We start from the raw sequence: 23,156 nt of genomic DNA, 5'->3' as shown, positions 1-23,156 counted from the left end.
TAAGCTCATCATTAATATTTAATTCAATAAATCCGGGGGTAGTAACATATTTCTTTTGAGGTTCATAAAAACGTATAGAATTCCAGTCGCTACTTTTAAATCTTTGTATTTGACTGAGCTTAAGTAAATGAGATTCTTTAGATTTACTGAAAACAGGATCCTTAATGTTGGTTGTCAAATCCGATAAATATAATTTTTGTTTCTCCTCAACTACCGATTGTGCAGGTGGACGCAAAATAAAATCATGAGACACGTTTATGTTTTTAGGTACCTCTTCACAAACTACAGAAGAGGCATTTATGACTTGTGGAGTATTATTATTATTCTGAGTTATTAAACTCGTTAAAAATGCCACTTGCTGGGTAAGAAATTGAAATTGCATATCTCTTACCGTTTGGCGAGATCTCTTCGCAACCTTACTGCTTCTATCTGTACTGGCCCCTCGAGACGAACAATCACTAGAACCGCTAGAATCACTTGCTTGGCGTTTTCTTGATTGCGACTGTTGTTCTTCATTATTTTCGATGTTCTCCATTTTGAAGGGAGGATTATCACTTTTCACTTTTAAAGACTTGACTAATATACGTGAACAAAAACTAGACCGTGTATTTCGTTAAGAAAGACGACGCTATAATGAGGTAAAAGTTCTTTTGTATTAAAAAAAAGTGAACGTCAGCTCCCGCCAAAAGCAATTCTAGAGGGCAGCAGCGTCGCCGGAAGATCGAAGGGAGGAGAAAAAGACCGAAGGAAGTTAAGAAGACAGGTGCTTGACTCAAGATGGATTCCGGATGTCAACACGGAATAAATAATAAAAATTTATATCTAAACATTGGGTACATTACAAACTTTAGGTAATATACCCAGTGTTTTGTGCAACCTTAACTTAGTTAAAATAATCAAAATATTAAGTTACTTATTATAGTTTCCTTACGCGGCGCGAGGTGGTAAACCTATAAAAGGATCTTGTACACTCTAAAACAAAAGGTATGACTTGGTTATTTCAACACGATACTATTATTTGTTAGAATCCTTACTATGGGGAAAAGTCAATATATAATTGTGTTTGCTCGCAAACGAAAAAAAAAACTGACTTTAATTACATCGACAAGTAATACAACGTAAGTAGACGAAAAAAATTAACAAACGCACCAGTCGTCACTACGATTTTCGGGGGTTTCCCTCGATTTCTCTGGGATTCCATCATCAGATCCTGGTTTCCTTATCATGGTACCAAACTTGGGATATCTCCTTTCGAACAAAAAAAATCAAAATCGGTTCATAAACGACGAAGTTATCCCGAGGACGAAAATACACACAAAAAAAAGATATATACCTCCTCCTATTTTGAAAACGGTTAAAAAGGTAACATTCCGATTTTGAACAAATATAAATATTTGTTAAAATATAAAATGTATTTTACCTTTTCGAGCAAAGAATTGTACGTCAGTTTAACGTTGCCGGCGTCTAGCGAAGCGGACTTACTGTCTTCGCACACGACAGTGGCGAATTCTTCAAAAGTCGTTTCAGGTTTGACTTCAAAATCCTTTTCCTTCAATATTTCTTTTATAACTTTCTTTTCGTCATGGAAACGAGCTTTCAAATTTTCAACATAAAACTTAAACAAGTCCAAAGGTGTAGAACCATTTTGCCCTGAAAGACATAACAAATGTAATTAATTTTAAAATGCAATTTTTCGCTATTTTTAAAAATAAATTTTAAACAAACATATATGAGTTGTGCTGTTATACCTCATTGAATTTAATAGTCACACTTGTGCAAGCAAAAATAGTTTTAAAAACTGGATTGGCGGTTCACAATTAGCACAACTAAAAGACTCTTTAACTTTATAATATTAATAATTTCATAATAAATAAGAGAAAGCTTATCAAACAGACGTAAGACTTACCAAGCATGGCAGAGAAACGTGTGTCAGCTGAGATGACGGGATACAATTCCACCCACAGTGACATGGATGTCAACTTGCCCTCCTCATGCAATCCATCTAACAACGCCTAAAAGATGAATTGTCATATAGATCATGATTAGCTCATAAAGAAACTACTTTGAAGTAATCTAAGGCCGTTTCCATTTTGCGATGACAAAAAATAGGACTATTGTAGCACTCAATGTACATTTAAAGCTTAAAAAATAATTCAAATTAATAAATGAGTTAAAAAAGATTTTACCCTCAACTTAAGTCTGCTTTTTTGTTTACAACAATAATAATTTATCATCGAAGTTTTCAAACCAAACATACTTTAGTAATTAATTTTTAGAGAAAGAAATTAATAAATATAATAATAATTTAAGAAAGTAACAGATCATACGAAATTGGTTTATTATACAAATAAATAAAATTGGAGTGTCTGTTTGTAATATTAAAATAACCGCGTTTTACTAAATGCATATGGATGTAGTATACACGGTACATTTACCAAAATTACATTTGTTACGATTTTTGTCTGTCTCTCTGTTTGTTTGTTCCGGCTAATCTCTGAAACGGCTGGACTAATTTTGACGGGATTTTACTTGCAGATAGCTGACGTAATAAAGAGTAATTTAATAAATATATTTTAATATATATATAATTTTTTTTTTTTAAATGATAAATGATGAAGTCACGGATGAAGTCACTGGCACAGCTAGTGTGATATAAAATTACCAAAAAGTTGTCTCGATTCTTCCTTTGTTGACGTTTATTCCTCTTTTTTATCTGTTCTCTTTCTTGAATATATTCAGCCTCTAGATTTCTTATATGCTGTTCAAAAACTGAAATGTACATTTTTAATTAGAATATTATTAAACAAAATTTGAAAATTTTGATGTTTGATTTTTTTTTAATACACAAGTCTGCGATGGAAAAGTTTTTTTGGGGATTTTATACAAAACATGTAAATGACCTATTGTTGACCTATTTATTGTAAATATAAAAAAAAATTAAAAGCACACGTCACAATTTTTTTTTTCGTTTTTATGTTGAAATCAATTTTCCATACATAGTTTTTACCTATATTATGTTATTTTTATACATTTTATGGCACAGTAGAGCAAGAAATTTACATTGGAAACTGATTGGCGCATTAGAACAAAATTTGAAGTTGAAGTAAAAAGTGTCATCAACCTGACTTTGATAGATCCAGATAAAATTTTGCTTTCATCACTTCACATTAAAGTTGGTTTAATCATACAGTTTGTTAAGGCATTATCCAAAGGTGAAAACAAGTACTTATTCAAGTACCTATATTCAGTTTTCCCTGCCTTATCTGACGCAAAAGTTGATGAAGGAATATTCATGGGACCTAACATAACGAGATAACTGTTAATGATGCTAAAAAGAAATGATGACAACCTTAGAAAAAAAAGCTTTGCAGTGGATTAAAAATGTGGTTTCAAAGTTCAAGGAATCGAAAAAGGTCCTGATTATATATTCTTTATTGCACTTAAAATTTTTGTACAGTTATTAATATACAAATTTGGTTAGCAACGGTGGACTTATCTCTAAAAGAGATCTCTTCCAGCCAACCTGTGATAGTGAGAACTAATGTTACATAGCAGGCTAAAAAAGTGCAGTAATGTAGATATATACAGATTCTTAAAAATAAAAATACAATATATATATATATATATATATATATATATATATATATATATATATATATATATATATATATATATATTATTTATATATACGCTACATTTACATACTATATATGTATATACATATATATATATATATATACACTACTTCTTATAAAGATCATACACATAAATATTACATATATATCTACATAAAATACACAAATAATATATATATTATACAATACACAATAAAAGTAAACATTAAGAGGCTCCCCCTTCTCAATGACCTTGAGCATTTAGACTTTGCCACACCCCACCCACCCGCACTTCACCTGATCAGTATTACGTAAAGGTTATTAAACTCGGCCATCTACCGGCTCTAGCTTGTACTACTTAGGACATGCGATTGATCCGTTTCCTAGACCTAGAGCTTGCGTACAAGTTGTGATCATCCATAATTATTATTTAATTTTCTTCTTGTCGTGTCGATCATTTAGGCTATAAAATTATATTAATTACTAGTTGTTACTTGTTGTTCAGTTCGCAGTTATAAAATAAATAAATTTCTAAAATAAAAGTAGCCTAAGTTACTCCTTACTATATCAGCTATCTGCCAGTGCAAATTCCGTCAGAATCGGTCTAGCCGTTTCAGAGATTAGGCGGAACAAACAGACATACAGACAGACAAAAATTGTCAAAATGCTATTTTTGTGTATGTATCGTGTATACATCCATATGAATTTAGTAAAAAGCGGTTATTTTAATATTAAAAACAGCCGCTCCAATTTTATTTGTATAGATATACTAAATTTATATTTTATTCTATTATCAGCTCGGTGAAGATCGACTTTAGGTTCGGATCTTAGACCACAAGCTAAGCAGCTTTACATTTACACAGCTCAAAATTAATAATTTAAATTATTTTTTTATTTGAAGTAAATACAATTGCGAAATTCAACAGTAAGTCTGTCTACCTGTTACATTTTGATGCCTATCTTGGATTAAAAAAAGTAAATAGATTTGCGCGTAAGCAAGAGCAGCGTGCGATGACGAGCGACACAAGTTCCCCGTACAAAGGCCTCTGGCCGTCTGCCGCGGGCCGCCTGTCGCCCGGCAAATAACCAAAAATTATATTTTTACGATTTTCTAATAAAATACTGCACTTAATAAAAAACCCTTCTGTAGAAATATTAAGTACAGGATTCTTAATTAATAAAAAAAATATTCACTATTGTAAGTAGTAAAATTAGAAAGCCTATACGATTTTTGTACGCGAAAGGAGGTCCAGGTAAACAATTATTTCTCTTTATTTAGAGAGTTTTATACAATTATCTTACAGTCACATTAATAAACTGAATCCGAGTTACAACATATATTTATTTGATATTTTTAACGTAACTTTAACGTATACTTTATAGCACATGAAAACGGCCGAATTTGTCTGGGATCCCCTTAATGAAAATATATTTATGGATTCATTTGAGCGAGGAAGTATTGTTTTAGCTTCTTTTTGAAGGTATACATAGAAGGACTAAGCTGGATATATTTAGGAAGTTTGTTCCAGAGCGATGCACCATATACCGAAAAAGAATGCAAGCTGATTATTTTAAATTAAAAGTAAAAAACCTTTTTAAACAACAAGGTTTTAAATGAATGCGCAGAAACGAAAAAAATAAATTTTTACTTTAAAACTTTTACTATCTACTTATAAAGTCATTACATAATTTATATGACAGAAAGCTTAAGGTTGTAGTCATCTTGCTAACGGTGAGTACTTACACAGACTTAACCAAGTAGCTGGGATTGTACGTAAAGTGAAATGTAATGTGAAGCAATACTCCTAAATTATGTTATGCAAAGATAAAAAAAAAATTATGACGTACTAAGTGACAAATAGTGGCAAGATTGGGCTTGTTTTATAGGAAGAGGTAGAGCGTTCCAAAGTTGAACAGCTTTAACTGAAAAAGAATTGGAGTAAAAAGAAGTAGTGGGAGCTGGAGTTTCGAGCATCAAAGTAGACTCAGATCTAAGGGTGCGTTCGTGTGTATTACAAAGATACTTGAAACGCTCCTTAAGGTACAGAGGTGTATCAGAATGGAAAAGTATACAATATAGTAGCGAGAGTATGTGAGTATTCCTGCGAAAGCGAATCGGAAGCCTTTTGAGACAATTGCGAAATTCGGAAACGTGGTCATGTCGTTTCTGTAAAATTTTTATTTTACAGTTTATGCTAGTGTAGTTGCCTTGGTGAGTCTCATCCTGCCCCCCGCTAACCCCCGGTGCCAGTTGTACTCGCAAAGTCACCCGGCTTTGCTTGAGGAAGCGGCCGGGCCGTTTTCGTGGTGCACAGCGCCCCGCCAAGCTTTCTACACCCTGATCCTGCGCGCTTTTCCTGAGGAAAAGCCCCCGCAGTATCACCCGTCGTGACTACCAACGTACCCTGACTTTGCCTGCGTTTTGTGGAAACCGGTACCTGCTCGCGGGCGCCTAGCTGGGCCTCCCTTCGGGGTCTCACCCGGTTGGGTTGCACGCGCCGAGGGCTACCGGCGACCTGGAACGCTAGGGTGCTGAGGAGAAGGACGGACCACGATGTCGGAGGGGGGGGAACCACCCCCTCCTCGCGAGCAGCGGAGTAGGAGAGGCGGGCGGTCCGGTATACCGCGTACCGTCGTCCGCCGCGACATTTTCAACCAGACGGTTGAAGCCGTCGCGCCTCCCCCCGCACCCCGCCCCCGGATACGGATTGCCAATGCCGATCGCCCGGCAGATCGCCCGGCCGATCGCCCGGCCGAGGAGACCACTGGAGCCGCTGACGCGAACTTCGCAGCCGCCGTAGCTGCATCTACGGCGAGCGCAGAAGGGGCGAAGCGGGCTCGCTCGGAGGGATCCTCGCCGAGAACCGAGGACGAGGAGGATTTGATTTTGATTTGAGTGCGACTCCTCCTCGGTTAGAGAAGCCGCCGGAGAAGCGCTGGCTATAGCGCACGAGGACCCGCCTCAATCTCCACCCTCACTGGAGCGCGGAACGCTTCGGTTGGGGGAGTCCGAGTCCGAACCGTCGTGGCCGCGTGACTCGACCAGTTACGCAGCCCTGCCCTCCATGGCGGTAGACAAGGACCCTTCGCGACCATCGTCTTCTCAGGCCGGACCGTCGACCGCGTCGTACGCCGCGGTCGCCGCCGCACCGGCATCGCCCAGGAGCCAAGCGGTGCAGCCTTCGAGGACCGCCGCAGCGACTAACGCGACCAACAAGACGCCCAGATCGGCCTACCCCCCGATCACTGCCGAGTGTCTCCCCAACTGGACCCGGCATTTCGGGGAAATAAGAAAGAGGCTCGGACGCGCCCCGAACGCACGACCGTTAGGAAAGGGAGTACGCTTCCTGCCCAGCTCTCCTGAGGAGTTTCGGGTGGTGCAGAAATATTTGGAGGAGGCCATGCGGCAGGACCAGTCTATCTCCTGGTTCTGTTACAGCCCTGCCTCGGAACAGCCCGCAAAGGTGGCCATCCGAGGACTACCCTATGACACGCCGCCCGAGGAGGTGCTGGCGGCTCTGCAGGAACTGGGGTTCCCTGCGGAGCGGGCCAAGGGCATCCCGCCCACCAGGGGCCGACACGGGTGCGTGTTCTTCGTACAGCTGGCGCACATGAGCGTTGAAGAGCTCACCCAGCTGTACGGAGTTACAGAACTGCTGTGCATGCCCGGCCTAGTCATCGAGGCGTGGCGGGGCAACAGGACGCCCCCCCAGTGCCACCGCTGCCAGGCCTTTGGCCACGCGTCGGCCAACTGCCATCGGCCGATAAAATGTGTTCGCTGCGCCGGCGAACACTTGGCGAGAGACTGCCCCAGACCTGTGGAAGAGCCTCCGACTTGCGCCAATTGCAAAAAGGCGCATACCGCAAAGGACCGCAAGTGCGCGGTATTTAAGCGAGAGGCGAGGAAGAGGGGTATCGTTGGCTCCATCCCGCCCCCCCGCGCGCCAACAGGTCGCGTTGACCGACGCCGAACCGCCACCTGCACCGGTGCCGCAACCGCGGCGCAAAGGTGCAGAGAAAAAGAAGGAGCAGCCGAAGACTCAAGCCGAGGGGTCGGGTGGAGCTCCACAGGAAGAGGGACCTGTGGAGCCCCCCTCGACGGAGCGAGCGGAACCTAGACCTCCGACCACACTAATTGCACCCGCCAACCCTCCTACCGCCAGAGGCCAGCAGCAGCAGGCTGGAACAGGGGGAGGTCAAAACACCAAGCCCAACAAAAAGAAGAAGAAGACCAGACGCAGAAAGCGGGCGGCCAGGCCGGCCCGGGTGGAACCCGCGGCCGCCTCGACTCCGCAGCCGCGGCAACGAGAGGCGGCGGCATCTGCGCCGAGCGACCGAGACCCCCCCTCCTCAAGACCAACAACAGCCAGGGCCCCGAACCCGGACACGGTTGCCGCGATCCGGCTGTTCATGGAGGCCCTTACGTCGATCCTGGTGGCGTACACCCAGGGTCAGGACATTGTGCCGGCGATCTCGGCTGGAATTGCTGCCCTCGCACAGCTAAATTCCAGCTAAGAATACTTTACTGGAACCCAGGCGGCATCAGAGGCCACGTTCGGGAGCTGACATTGCTCGCCCAGTCGAGGGACATCCACGTCATCCTCCTGGGCGAGACGAAGCTCTCGAAGGAGGTCGAGCTCCGAGTCCCGAACTTCTTCGTGTACCGGCGCGACGAGGTCTCTCCCCGGGGAGTCCCCTACAGGGGCACGGCAGCCCTGGTGAGGAGGGACATCGTACACGAGGAAGTCGAGCATGCACCGTACGCCAGCACTCGTACACAGGGCGTTAGGGTGCATGCGGGGGACGAGGAGGAACTCCTGCTGTATGCCGCCTACAAACCACCCGGACTGACTTTCTGCAGCACTGATGTCCAGACGCTCTTCAGCTCACAGAAGCCTACACTAGTCGTGGGTGATCTCAACGCGAAGCACCCCAGCTGGGGCGCGCGCGTCATCACCCCGGCCGGAAGGCAACTGTTCGAGGATAGCGAACGTCACGGCTACGGTATAATGGGTCCCGGAGCGCCGACCCATATACCGACCAATCCCAGACAGCAGCCGGACGTACTGGACATAGTGCTGCACCATGGACTGACAACCGTTGCCGATGTTGAGGTGGTGTACGACCTCAACACGCAACACTTACCGATTCTGGTCACGCTCGCCCTCCAGCGAAGTTGCACTAGTGTTGCCCAAATGCAAGAACAAGACGAGACTTAGCCAGTCTTGGTCTTGGTCTTGCGCCAATACACCTGGTCTTGGTCTTGGTCTTGGTCTTGCGCTCCCAGTCTTGGTCTTGGTCTTGGTCTTGCAGCAAGAGTCTTGCAAGTCTTGCAATTACCTATTAGTCTATTACTATTTATTAAAGTTTACTTTAAATCTTAGAAAAACGTATTAGAATTGGAACATTGTGAGCTTGAATTAACATAGCCATAGTAAAGATCAAGCAGATTAATAAATAACTGAAGATTTGATAAGAAATTCGAAAAATCAACTGACCTATATGTCGTTTTCCATGGAAGTAACTGTTTCTTAATAAACATTTATGATTTATAAGCTTACATTTGCTAAAACATGTAAAAAAACAAATTAATTACAATAACTTGACTGTATTTTAAAGAACAATACTTATCTGTCTAGAAAGAGATTGAAACCTCAACTTATAAGAAATTTAATAAAAGAGTTTTAAAATATATGTAAAGAATTAGTGATTGTGTGAATGTGAATGTGAGTGAATTTAACCAATCACTATTCTTTACATATAAGTGAATGTTTTGGCGTACATCTATACTAATATTATAAAGCTGAAGAGTTCGTTTGTATGTTTGATGACAGAAGTTTTAAAATAAATAAATAAGTCCTGAACGTCACTATACCTCCAAAGTTACTATTCCTCGTGGACGAAGTCGCGGGCACAGCTAGTAAATACTTACTCTCATCATCTCTCTCAGAGATATTCGGGCTGGTAAGTAATACAAAACTCTTATCGCAGGCTTTTTATTTTATTAGTAGGTAAGTACCTACGCTTTTTATATTATTTTATTAGTTTTGTAGAATTTTTTTACACGTTTCAAGTATATTTAAAAGTGGCTACAATATTTATTAAACGGGTGATATTTGAACACTTTTTGCTATTTTTTCTTGTAAAAACTTAAGAAATATAATGACTAAATGTACAATAATAGTACCTAAGTAATTAGTTTAAAACCATATAAGTAATCAATATTATAATATATACTTACTAGAATGAATTAATATGACATCTACTACCTATCCTTACCATTTTATCCTAATCATAATACTACTTGCGTGATCAGTATAATGTATTCATTTTCATTCTAAGCACTCTGAAACTTATTTATTCTTTGGAACACCTGTAGGTACTCTTAAAATTCGAAATTATTTTGCATAAGTATACCTACGCCCTATGGCGGCAATCAAATAGTGTCAAATGTTATGATTTCGGCGTGGCGGCAACGATTGTTTTAGATTTCAAAAGAAGCCGCCGGCGCGTGTATCATAACCATGTACTTCCGAAAAGCGGCAAATTTCTTTGAGAAGTAAGTACAAAACCTTTGATGCCGCATTATCAAAGTGCCGATGGTTAAAACATAACTATGCATGCACTCAGTTTGATTTTAATAGATATTTTTTTATTCGCTATGTTTATGGTATTAGTCGTAATGCGCATAGGTCCAGTTTTTCATATTCTTTGATACAGTTTTTTGCGTCTCATAGAATTCCTAAGCGTACCTACCTATACACCGAACTGTTACACCTAACTACTCAGTGAAATAGCGCTAAGTCCTAGCTGCAAGACGCAAGAGTCTTGCAGGCTATGTCTTGTTCTTGCTCAAGTCTTGCACGGTCAGTCTTGGTCTTGGTCTTGCTAAAAATACGCGGTCTTGTTCTTGGTCTTGGTCTTGCAAAAACGCAAGAACAAGACCAAGACTGCAAGACCAAGACTGAATTTGGGCAACACTAAGTTGCACAGTGGCCCGCAGTCCCAGATCGCGGGTCGACTGGGAGCGCTTCAGCGCTGCACTCGCGGGGTTCGAGCTCACAGTCCCTGTTGCGACGTCTGCCGACGTCGAAGCGGCGACCGCGAAAATCTGCGGCGCAATCAAGTCGGCCAAGGATGCGGCGACTATTACTCAAGGCCCGCCAACGGGTAACAGGGACCGACTATACCTATCGTTGTTGACGGCGTTACTCTAGAAGTTGTCGATGACTACCTGGGACAACTGATCCGCATTGGTAAGTTCAACTTCGAGAGAGAGAGGTAACTCGTAGAATCCAACTCTGTTGGGCAAAGTTCGGGAAATTACAAAATATATTTTCGTCCCCCAAGCTCACTCCGCGAGAAGATGCGGAGGAAGCGCCAGCTTCGAAAGCTCTGGGCGCGCACTCGCTGCCCGAGGGTGAAGCGAGACCTGAATCGGCTTGCAGAGGAGGTAAGGCACGCGCTCGTTGCTCTCGACGACGACAACTGGGAGGCCGCCGTCGATCGAGCGACTGAGCGCGACATCAGCCTGTACAGCCTCTGCAAAAAGTTAACCGGAGTGGACACACCCATCTACCCGCTCATGGACCGAGCGGGTAAAAGGGTATACTCTGCCAAGGAGAGAGCGGAGATCCTGGCAGAGTACATGGAGGGGCAGTTTATCCCGAACCCGGCCAATACAGAGAGCGAGGATGTCGTCCGTCATCACGCGGCAGTCCGCGACCAAGTGGACCGATTCCTATCGGCGCCCACTCCGATGCTCCGGGGTGACGAGCTCATCACCCTGTCCGAGCTACGGAGAGCGATCCTCCGCCTGCCTCAGCGGAAGGCGCCAGGCGCCGACGGGATCACCAACGCCGCGCTGATGCAGCTGCCTGTCGGGTGTCTCGCAGCGCTCACGAGACTCTTCAATGGGATACTCCAGTCGGAACACTTCCCCGAGGCGTGGAAAACAGGGAAGGTAATCGTCCTCCCCAAGCCCGGGAAGGACCGCCGCCTCCCTGGAAGCTACCGGCCGATCACGCTACTCTCGCACATCGCCAAGCTGTTCGAGCGTCTGCTGCTGCGAAGACTCGCGCCACACCTCCCCTTGCGCGAGGAACAGTTCGGGTTTCGCGGCGGCCACTCGACGACGCTCCAGCTGGCGAGAGTCCTCGGTCACCTGGCCAGTGAGCTGAACAACCGGCACTGCACGGTCGGGGTCTTTCTCGACATGGAGAAGGCCTTCGATCGTGTATGGCACGCCGGGCTCCTGGCCAAGGTGATCGGTACGACGACGCCGCCCGCGCTTGTGCGAGTAGTGGCGTCGTTCTTGGAAGGCCGTAGCTTCTACGTCTCGGTGGAAGGCGTGGATTCCCAACCGCGCCCCATCCGGGCTGGAGTACCCCGGACGCTCAAGGAGCACCTAATGGAGTTCGAGGACGACGTGATGTTGGCGCTGTATGCGGACGACAGCGCCTACTTCGCGTCGTCGTATCATCACTTCGTCGCCACCAACAAGATCCAACGTCTGCTGGACCTGCTCCCCGAGTGGCTGGATAAGTGGAGGATGGCCGTCAACGTTGGGAAGACGGCCGCTCTGCTTACCGGCGGGTACAAGCCGTGGCGCCAGCTTACTCTCCGAGGCCAGGACGTAGAGTGGAAGACCTCAGTGAGGTATCTGGGGGTCCACATCGACCGGAGGCTGCACATGATTCCGACCGTCAACCAGGCGGTCAACCATGCAGCGGCGGCCCGGTCGAAGCTCCACTCGGTCTTCACCTCCAGATTACCGACAAGATCCAAACTGAAGGTCTACGGAGCCTACGTCCGCTCGCGATTGACGTATGCGGCCCCGGCTTGGTACGCCCTCTGCTCGGCGAGCCAGGCCAGACGGCTTCAGGTCCAGCAGAACCGGTGCCTACGATTGATAGTAGGAGCTCCGAGGTACGTCAGGAACGACGTCATACACAGAGACACCAAGACGCCCACCGTGGAGGAGTATGTGCGGGGTCGCCTCGCACGCGCCATGTTCGCTCGCGCGGACAGGAGCGCGTGCACACACCTCCACGGTATCGCACCGCTTCATGCGAGACCGCCAGACGGACGTCCCCTGCCTCGTGAGCTCCTGCTGTCACCGCCGGTTCCCAGCACCGATGTCGGTGGCGACGAAAGTGACGACTACGACGATGGCTAGGACACCCGGGTTGCAACCGTGGTGTCCCCTCGAACTCCAACCAGACTAGACTTGCCGACCTCAACTTCTAACAGGCCATAGCCTACTTTAAGTAGGTATGGCCCTGACCCAACGGGTCAAAACACAGATCCCGAAGGCGTAGTCCCTCGGTGATGACAGCCCGGGTGGAGAGGCGTATGCCTAAAAGCTCGTACCCAGACAGGCCCGCAGGCCTGTCAGGAAGAGCCATCTCTCTCTCTCTCTCGTATGTGAGTATTCCTGCGAAAGCGAATCGGAAGCCTTTTGAGACAATTGCGAAATTCGGAAACGTGGTCATATTTGTGAAGACCAAATATGAACCGTATGCAAAGATTTTGAAGGCGCTCAAGCTTATTTAATTGCTCCTCTTTAAGATCATGCAAGTATCAGCATAGTCAAGAATTGGTAGAAGGGGTGACTGTGCTAACGTAATTTTGGTAGGCAAAGGGAGGAAATATTGCAGTCGTCGCAGTGATCCGATAGCTGCAAATAGTTTACGGCTCATCTCACTCAGCTGAGGTGCACAAGAAAGATGTCTATCAAAGATAATTCCTAGGTTTTTGACTTTGTCGCTGTAACTGATTACGGCGTTGTTGTAAACGACTGGTGGTATAAGTGACCAATCTATTCGACACACAAGTTTAGGACTACCGATAATAATGACTTGACATTTTGAGGGATTAATGTTTATTCCGTAGGAGTTACTCCATCTATATATGTTCTTCAAGTCATTATTTAAATTACTTATTGATGTAGGTAAATCTGTCAACTTAGCGTGAGAATAAATTTGAAGATCATCAGCATACAAGTTGTAGAGTTTGAGTTATTGAATTTATGAAGATCGAAAATAAGAGCGGGCACAACGCGCCACCTTGCGGAACGCCAGCATTAACGTTAGACCAGTCTGAATAATAATCCTGGACACGAACGCGTTGCCGACGACCAAACAAGTAACTATGAAACCAATCAATTGCTGATGAAAATATGTTAAGTGAGCACAAGACAGCCAGCAGTAAATCAAAATCCACCGGGCTAAACGCATCGCTAAAGTCCAGCAAGGTCATCACGGTGAGATTCTGACCGTCCATTGACCGCCTAATGTCATCAGTGATTTTCACAAGTACCTTTACGGAAACCGGACTGATAACGATTTAGGAGATCATTGGGAGAAACAAATAAAGTTAGCTGTTGATGGACAAGACGCTCTAAAACTTTGGACAGGAAAGGGAGAATTTGGTGAAATTGGGCGAAGATCAGAAAACGTAGAGGAATTGGGTTTTTTAGGTAGGGAAATGATATGAGCGTCTTTCCAGCTAGTAGGAAATGTATTGGGACTTAGGGATTCGTTGAAAATATGGGTTATGACAGGAAGGACTGAGTCTATTATAGGAATGATTATATTACGGCTGATGTTATCGAAGCCCGCTGCATTAGAACTAACAGCTAATATGCTCTTCATAACATCACATTCAGACAATTGTGTGAAGGTAAAAGTTGACGAAGAGTCAGGAGTTTCAATGGCAGAAAGATGACTAAGGGTATCGGCTTTAGTCGCACTGTCTATAGTGACAGAAGAAGTAAAATGTTTATTGAGATCAAAGGTATTTGAAGGCGCGTATTGTTTGACTTTGCCAACTCCAAGTGTTTTTAGAAATTTCCAGATTTTTCCAGGATCTGCTTCCTCTGATATAGATGTGTGAATATGGAGCCGTTGTGCATCTCTACAAGCCTTGTTGCAATGATTTCGATGAGTTTTATACTTCTCTTTATTAGATGGGCTCGGATTAGATTTATATCTAACTTTAGCCTTATTTTTGACTGCTGCAGTGCTATTTCAGCTGTTAACCAGGGAGCAGGAGCATGCTTAATACGCACAGGTCGAACAGGAGCGTGTATATCGAATAGCTGGGTCAGGAGAGAATTAAAAGCTACCAATTTTTCGTCCACCGCAGACGCGACAAATACTCTTTCCCAATCAATCCCAGCAGCATCTTCACGTAAACGGCTCAAGTCCATGCCTCCAAAACTACGCTGTAGAAAAATTCTTGACTTTGCCTTTGGGAATCTAATTTTATAGGAAAGATAAGAGATCATGGTAAGAGAATGCATCAGCTGGACACTGACCATGGTTTTCAACATGATCAGATGAAGAGACAAGAATCAAGTCAAGACGAGAGGGAGAACAGTCAGGATAAGATTGAGTAGGATTCAGGGGAAGGATGTACAAATTTGTAGAGTTCACAAGAGAGCGTAAGCATGAAGCTCTGCAGTCTTGCATGCGTTAAAGTCACCCATCACTACCGTATGGCTATATTGAGGAATATATACTTCTTACAGATTTTCGAAGGATGCAAAATAGTCAACAGTAAGTGATGGGTTATAATAGACACCTAGAAGGAGCTTTGTGTTAAATAAAAGGAGTTCAAGGAAGAGGTGATCATTGCCATGTCCATCGTGAGACATGGATTTGCTGATGATGTTAAAGGAAATGTGTGAGCGAAGATAGATGGCAACGCCACCACCAGTTCGCCCAACACGGTCGTTACGGATTAATTGGAACCCTGGAAAGGAATAGGAAGATGATGGCAGACAGTGTTTAAGCCAAGATTCACTTACCAAGATCGCATGAATGTTTTTGTTTTGAAAAGATGACAGCATATCGGGGGTGTGCAGGAATACTCTGCGCGTTAATGTGGATGATGTTAAAGTTTTTTGAAACATCTTTAAATTGAAGGTCAAAAGTTTCGCTAAGAGCGGGAATACCAGGGGGTGGACACTTGCATAGTAACCTTCATTTTCATATATAGTGGTGCCATCTGTTTAATGATTCCGATAAAATGTGAACAGATAATAAAAACAGTTAATAAATACAGATAATAATTTAAATCAAAATCAAATCTTAGCCGTTAATAATCAAAGAGTAGATTAACTTGCCTATGAATTTAATTTTTACAAAATGGCGAGAACTCATTGCGTGTAATCGTGGTTATTTGTGCTCGTTCAATTTTGTGGCTTTTTGGTTGTGAATACTAGTTTTTACGTTGAGTTGAGTTTCGTATTCCTCCGTAAAACTACTAGGACTTCGCCCCGATTCGAGATTCCAATTCGCTGCCTGTACTAACAGAGTGGCCGGTATAATATTTTAAGTTTCAAAAGACATTAATAAAAGAACGTGTTTGTTTTGCGAAAAGGACGCTATAATATTCTCTTGTGTTGTTTTGTGCTAGGATTATATCAAGATGCCGAGACGTTGTGAATTAGGATGTGAACCTTCTGGTAAGTTGAAACGAAATCATGTGGTCATATCTAACTTTCTTTTTAGATATCTTCCCTATTTACCAGTATCAGTAAATAAACAACTTCTAATATAAATGTAAATTTCAATTTCAGGTGCTCCACTCCATGTTTTCCCGGATCCGGCCAAATATCCTAAGCGGTTTAGGGCATGGGTAACTATTGTTGGTGGAAAATTGGAAACACGTCATGATTATGAAGATTATAGAAAGAGGAAACTTTGTGACATTCATTTTACAAATAAAGACCGAAATCGTAATCATCGGTTAAATGCATTAGCAGTTCCATCTTTACATTTACCTAGTAAGTTAGATTTTTTATTGCCTCTGTGTATGTATTAGAAGAAATATGTCTAGATGGTGCCATAAATTAAAAAAAAGTATTGCTGTATGTTTGTACATTAATGAATACCATTATGATACAACAGAATAAAACCTGCATTTATAAATGTTATTGTTTTTCAGGTAGGATTCTTGCTATTGCACAGCAAGAAACAAATATAAGCTCTGTTTCTGAAAGCTTATCTACTGGGCCTTCAACTTCTTTCACAGGTAATTTTTGTTAAAAATGTATACTTATTTGTTTTTATATATATATTTAGTGTAAAGAATATTCTGGTTCTCGGTTCTTAAAAATATGTAGCATTATTTACTATTATAAATATTTACTATTTATTACAATCTTAAAATTAGGCAGCGGTAGTTAATAGTTAGTAGACGTACCTTATAAAAGGATTATGTGACAGGACTGGTTTAAGGTGGATTTAAGGCTTATGTGAGTCTGTCGGAAACTCACTTAAGGTGAGCCATAAATGAGATCATAAATTATTGTAATGAAGCTGTGGGCAACTATTAGTAGCTGTAGAATATATATTTTTAAGTATCTATGTTTTAAAAACTATTCTGAAAGGAGTAATAATTTTAACATTAAATAATGTCATTATTGATAAGAATATTCTTTCATTTCAGTCAATGCAACCTGTTATGAGGCTGAAGCTGCCATGGTGGAGCATGATTACTGTATCACATATGATAAACCATCTGAAAAACGTAAATATGACTAATCCATAACATATTTTACATATAAAAATAATAGAAACGTAAAGGACAATGTTAAATTATCCATAAAATGTAATTATAATACTATTGATGAAGTTCATCGTGACTTAACATTTTTAGAAATACTTATTGGTAATATAATTATTGTCAACTAGTAAATGCAATGAAAGGTTGAATGCGGTGACTTAGATACTAGGTTGTCTAAGAAATTACCATTTTTTTCTATATCTACTATATAGACATGTCAAAGTCTGCCAACCCTCATGGGCTATATCCCCTTCATTGTGAAAAGAAACCCATGCCTAAATGTGGGTCATATAAAAAGTTTATAAATATAAACTTTCCTTTCATTCAACAATGATAGTATGACTAATTGTTGTTTTTCTGTTTACAGGTACGAAAAAAGGTGTAAAATCTTCAACAGATAATAAAATTTGTAGTTTGCGATCTGAAATTTCAAGACTGCGAAAAAAAGGGACAAATCTTAAAGCAAGATTAAATAATGCTGTGAAGCTGTCCAAAAATCCTTTGTTCTACAAATTTACCAAGGACATGACAAGGCCTGCCAAACTTTTTACACAGATGCAAGTGTATCAAACGTCCAAAAAACCAAAAGGTAGACGTTATACTACTGATGAAAAAATACTGTGCTTATCAATGTACAAAAAAAGTCCCAAATGTTATAATGTTTTATCCAAATTCTTTACTTTGCCATCAGCAAAAGCCATGAAACGCTTGTTGGCAAAAATAAAAATTAAATCTGGTATCAATACCATATTATTTGAAAAAATTAAGAAAACTGTTGCTGATAAAGACATCTCTGATTGTTTATGTTCATTAATTTTTGATGAAATGGCAATAACACCACAAATTCATTATAATACACTAAAGGATGTATTGCAAGGTTTTGATGAGGAAGGAAAAAAGTTTGCCAATCATGTCCTTGTATTTATGATTAAAGGTATAAAAGAAAACTTCAAACAGCCAGTAGCATACTATTTTACGAATAGCTTAAACACTTATGAACTAAAAAAAATCATTAAAATAGTCATTCGAAATGTTCAGGATACAGGACTTATTATTTTGAACACTGTGTGCGACCAAAGCACTGTTAATGTAAGCGCAATTACAAGCTTAATAAATGATACAAAAAAAATTTATTTCAAAAAAGGTAAAGAGTGGCGCCATGATGTCATACAAATAAATAAACAAAGCTTGATACCTTTGTATGACGTTCCCCACCTAATAAAGGGAATAAGAAATAATCTAATAACTAAAAATTTGAAATACAAAATTAATAATGAGGAAAAAATAATGAAATGGGAGTATTTGGAAATGCTTTATGCTGCTGATAAATCATATGGAGAACTGCGACTTCTGCAAAAAATTACTGAGGAGCACGTGAATCCAGAAAAAATGAGCAAAATGCGAGTAAAAACAGCAGTACAAACATTTAGCCATAGTATGTACGATTTTTATTTTTGTGTTACCCACAATTAGGAATTCTAAACATTTTTGAATATCATATCAAAAATTGACCGCTCCAGCGGGATTCGAACCCGCGTCTTCGACATACCGTGTCGACGCTCTAGCCAATTAAGCTATGGAACGATATACTCGCCAGAGCGAAACTTTTTTTTTTTTTGAACAAGTTTCGCTCTGGCGAGTATATCGTTCCATAGCTTAATTGGCTAGAGCGTCGACACGGTATGTCGAAGACGCGGGTTCGAATCCCGCTGGAGCGGTCAATTTTTGATATGATATTCAAAAATATTTAGCCATAGTGTTGCTGTGGCTACAGAACATTTGACAGGGCGGGGTGACCTATCTATAGAATGTCGCCAAATGATAGACATCGTTATTCTGTTGGATAATTTATTTGACTCCATGAACTCGAGTACCTTTCATATCCCTAATGGCAAAATATACAAAGGTCCTATCAGAAGGAATTCACCTCACCATCAGCTCTGGTTACAAGCTAAAAATGTTTTAAAAACTGTTAAATTTGTAAAAAAAACTAAAAATGGATTTGTAGACACAACAGTTCCATCCGTAAAGAACTTTATAAAAACAATTGAGGGCATGGAAGCATTATGGACAGTTCTTTCTAGAAAGTATTCATTTGACGCTGTGCTAACTAGACATTTCAACCAAGACCCAATAGAAAATTTTTTTGGGAACATCAGAAGTTATGGGGTGAGAAATAATGCACCAAATAGTATTTCGTTTGAAGACGCTTATAAAGCATTGTTAATTAATAATTACAATTCACCCCATTCATTGAAATCCAATTGTGAGGAAGATGCAAATGCATACTTACAAAATTTAGATTTTTTTTTAAAAGATAAAAATATAAATTGTAATTCTGATGTTCCCAAAGGCGAAGAAATAATTATTAACGAAAGTTTATTTGAAGATCATGTTGTAGCTGATGTAGGTCAAAGCAATTATGTATGCGGATGGGTTTTGACGAAATGTCTTCAAAGTGTGGTTAAAAATTGTAATAATTGCAAAGCGTCATTGATAGCTACTAAAGATAACAAAAATAATTCTTACATACGATTAAGAGAATATAATAAAAATAAAAAATGGCTTTGTTACCCATCGGATGAACTAACCAAATGCTTCCAAAATATTCAAAATATTGTTACATCGACATTGTCAAAAAATGTTCAGACTTGTTATATAAAACAAAACATGGTTCTACTGACAGATACTCTTGTGGTCTTCCCATTTAATTGTAAAATACATAAAGACAAATTAAAAAAATTCTTTGTAGATACAACGATAAAATTACTAATTTATAGTTGGTGTCGTTCGGTAAATAGAATTTTAGCAGGGAGAATTAGATATGATGGTGAGGATGAGACCAAAATTGCTGCAAAATTGTATTATGAAAAACATAAACATAATAAAAATAAAAAATAAACAAACTGAACATGTTTAATTAACTACCAATTTTTCCCTATCGAGTATTAATATATTTACAGATTTATTTTACTAGTTAACAAACAATATTTATTTCTAAGAATATAATAGGTAATAGGTAGGTAAAATTATTAGCAATTTTCATTTGTTACTCATTTTGTGTACATATTCATAGAAAACGTATATTTAAATCAATAATCTATTATATTGTTCTATACTATTATTTTATTGTATTCGTAAAATTCTGCTTTATAACATGTTGAATTATGCGTTTTTTATGAATATTTACAAAAGTGAGTAATACCAATACGAATACATAATTTGAACATTCATAGGTGTATATATATATATATATATATATTTACAATTGACGGAATCATTTTGCAGAGGGCGTTAGTGTTCACAGTTAACAATAAAACCTGCAAGAGGGCACTCTTTTGTATAAGCAAGTTACTTTACTCTTTGGGGAATACTAAAAAAAATGGCGTCATTACTCCGAATTTCAGAAGAGGAAGAGGAAATAGAATGGAACGAATCATCATTGTCACTTGTCATAGATTTAGAAATAGAATGTTAGTAATATAAATATATAAATAACAAACCTATAATATAATAAATAAGTATTAATAACTAAAAATAATTATATTAAAATAAAATTGAAAAATAAATATATAAATAGAATAAAATAAAATAGTATAAAGCTGTGTCTATAATGTGGTCTATACACCTGCCGGCTGTAGTGGAAACGGTGAAATATCTTTATGCTATGCAAAGCATTAATAACGAAGGAACAAAAAAGAGAAAGAAAAAAAATAAAAAAACAACATGATAATGACATACAATAAGAGGAGAAATAAAAAGAAAAAAAAAGGAACGAAAAGTAAGCAGGTAAACAAAGTATTAGATCGTTCGTCTTAAGTTATAAAAACAGAATTAAAATATAGAAAATTAACATTAAGGCAGAAGCTAAGAGAATCTATGGTCACTATTCTTAGTTGACAATAGTTGTATCCGAACGGACGACATTGACAACAAAATATTTACAAAAATATACACTATGGAATTTCAATATCAGTACAAAAAGCATAGTGTCAAAGTCTGTCAACTAGTCCGCTGTCAGTTGTCACAAATGTGGCAAATGTTTAATGTATACAAGTTTGTAAATATAAGAATTATAATGAAATACTTGAGCATACCCATATGCTTTTACAAAGATGTAAAAGCATATGAGTATGCCTGCGAAAGCGAATTGAGTAGACCAAATATGAACCGTACATAACCATTTTGAAGGCGCTCAAGCTTACTAAGTTCATCATCATCATCATCATCATCATCATCATAATCATCACTTCAGCCTATCACAGTCCACTGCTGGACATAGACCTCCAAAAATCACGTTCACGACAAGTTCACGCCAAAAATAGCGTGAACTAATATGTTTTGCCCATAGTCACCACGCTGGACAGGCGGGTTGGTTTTGCTTCCTTTTTTTTCGTTTTGCTTCCTCTTTCTTAGCACGCACCGCAAAAATTTGTAATGCCCTTCCGGCTTCCGTTTTCCCAAATAATTATAACTTGGGTATCTTCAAATCAAGAGTGAATAAGCATCTTCTAGGTAAGCGCGCACTATCTTAGGCTGCATCTTCACTTACCATCAGGTGAGATCGCAGTCAAACGCTAATCTATATATGTAAAAAAAAAGAGACCGCAGAGCTGGCTTTGTCGCACCGAAGACGCTGCTGCCCGTCTTCGGCCTGTGTATTTCAAAGCCAACGTCAAAGTTGAATGGTTATCCCGCCATCGGTCGGCTTTTTAAGTTCCAAGGTGGTAATGGAGTTCCATTGTATTATCCCTTAGTCGACACCCATGGGAAGAGAGGGGGAGCTTACTAAGTTGCTCTTTAAGATATAGAAAACTTGTATCGACATAGTCAAGGATTGGTAAAAAAAGTGACTGTGCTAACAACATAGGAACACTCTCAGGCGACTCTAAGGAGCACTGGTGTACTGCACTAACTCCCACGAAAATTACATAGGTAATCATAAATCTATATATCTTTATAATACATGCTTACATTACATTCTTTCTATTCCATTATGCCTTTACGATAGTTGATTATATTATAGTCCAGTCATTTTAGGTTTTATCTGCAGAAAAATTCCTAGTGAGTTGAATTTTTGTATACACCATTATTACGGCGTTGTAATGAAGATGTGATAAATCGACATTGATATCGTGCCAAAAGTTATAAAGGTCAAAAGGTCACGCAAATCAGTTTTTTTTTTGCAAATACCTCGCGACCTGTCGCCACCGCGACCTGAGGCCAATAGATGTTATTATAAAAATTGTTTGTCGTAAAATTATCTATAAAAAATTCCTATAGAATTTTTCTGTAAAATGAAGTTTTCGGGGTAGAGCGCTGAGTAAGCGACTACATTATGACGATACCTCACCACCTTCAAGGTAGAATGCAATGCCTTGTGTATTCTTCACTTTTCATTCATGCAAAAAATGCGTTTAAGTTTTAGGAATTTCGTCATTAATATTATCTAACATTCGACTTGGTGGTGGATAAGATTCATGAACAACTTTAATGGAACGAATATCTTCTTTAATATTGATGCAGCAGCTTCTACAATTCGAAACCGTCATTACAATGATTTGTTCTTTTCTTTGTACCATGAATTTGTCAAAATAATAGTTGCAGTATTTCGAAAGCAAATGATTGTTAAGGATTTACTTTTCGTGGTAATTATACTCCCATATCGAGCAATCAATTTTCTTACTATAGTTTTATCGTCTGGAACATAACCTTTCATCACATCTTTGAACTCAGCCAATATGAATTGAAAATTTTTCATTATTTTCTATGTAATGAAAAACATTCTCCATGGTAATTCTAATATATAGGGGTGGGTCTCGGACCAATAAAATACGGAATATCTGCCATTGGAGGTCGTTTGTAAATAGATTTTACTAAGTTCCAAAACCTCTATAATTTAAGTATATTTTTTAAAAACCGCCTAAAAGTATCAGATAGAAGTTTTTAAAACGTTGAATGCCGCCT

The 23,156-nt window shown here is 40.1% G+C and overlaps 1 protein-coding gene across 1 annotated transcript in view; it reads right to left on the bottom strand.

Moving 5' to 3' along the window:
- The window catches only part of LOC123656013 (pre-mRNA-processing factor 40 homolog B), a 63,588-nt gene that overhangs the window by 22,133 nt on the left and 18,299 nt on the right, over nucleotides 1-23,156 (bottom strand). Inside the window, exons 11-13 of the mRNA XM_045591735.1 lie at nucleotides 2,663-2,769; nucleotides 1,907-2,012; nucleotides 1,421-1,650 (exon numbers count right to left, since the gene is read on the bottom strand). Of these exons, the coding sequence (XP_045447691.1) occupies nucleotides 1,421-1,650; nucleotides 1,907-2,012; nucleotides 2,663-2,769 (443 nt within the window). The remainder of the gene's footprint in view (nucleotides 1-1,420; nucleotides 1,651-1,906; nucleotides 2,013-2,662; nucleotides 2,770-23,156) is intronic.

Source organism: Melitaea cinxia, chromosome 8 (assembly GCF_905220565.1).
Source record: "Melitaea cinxia chromosome 8, ilMelCinx1.1, whole genome shotgun sequence".
Lineage (NCBI taxonomy): Eukaryota > Metazoa > Arthropoda > Insecta > Lepidoptera > Nymphalidae > Melitaea > Melitaea cinxia.
This window is presented reverse-complemented; position numbering and strand designations above follow the sequence as displayed.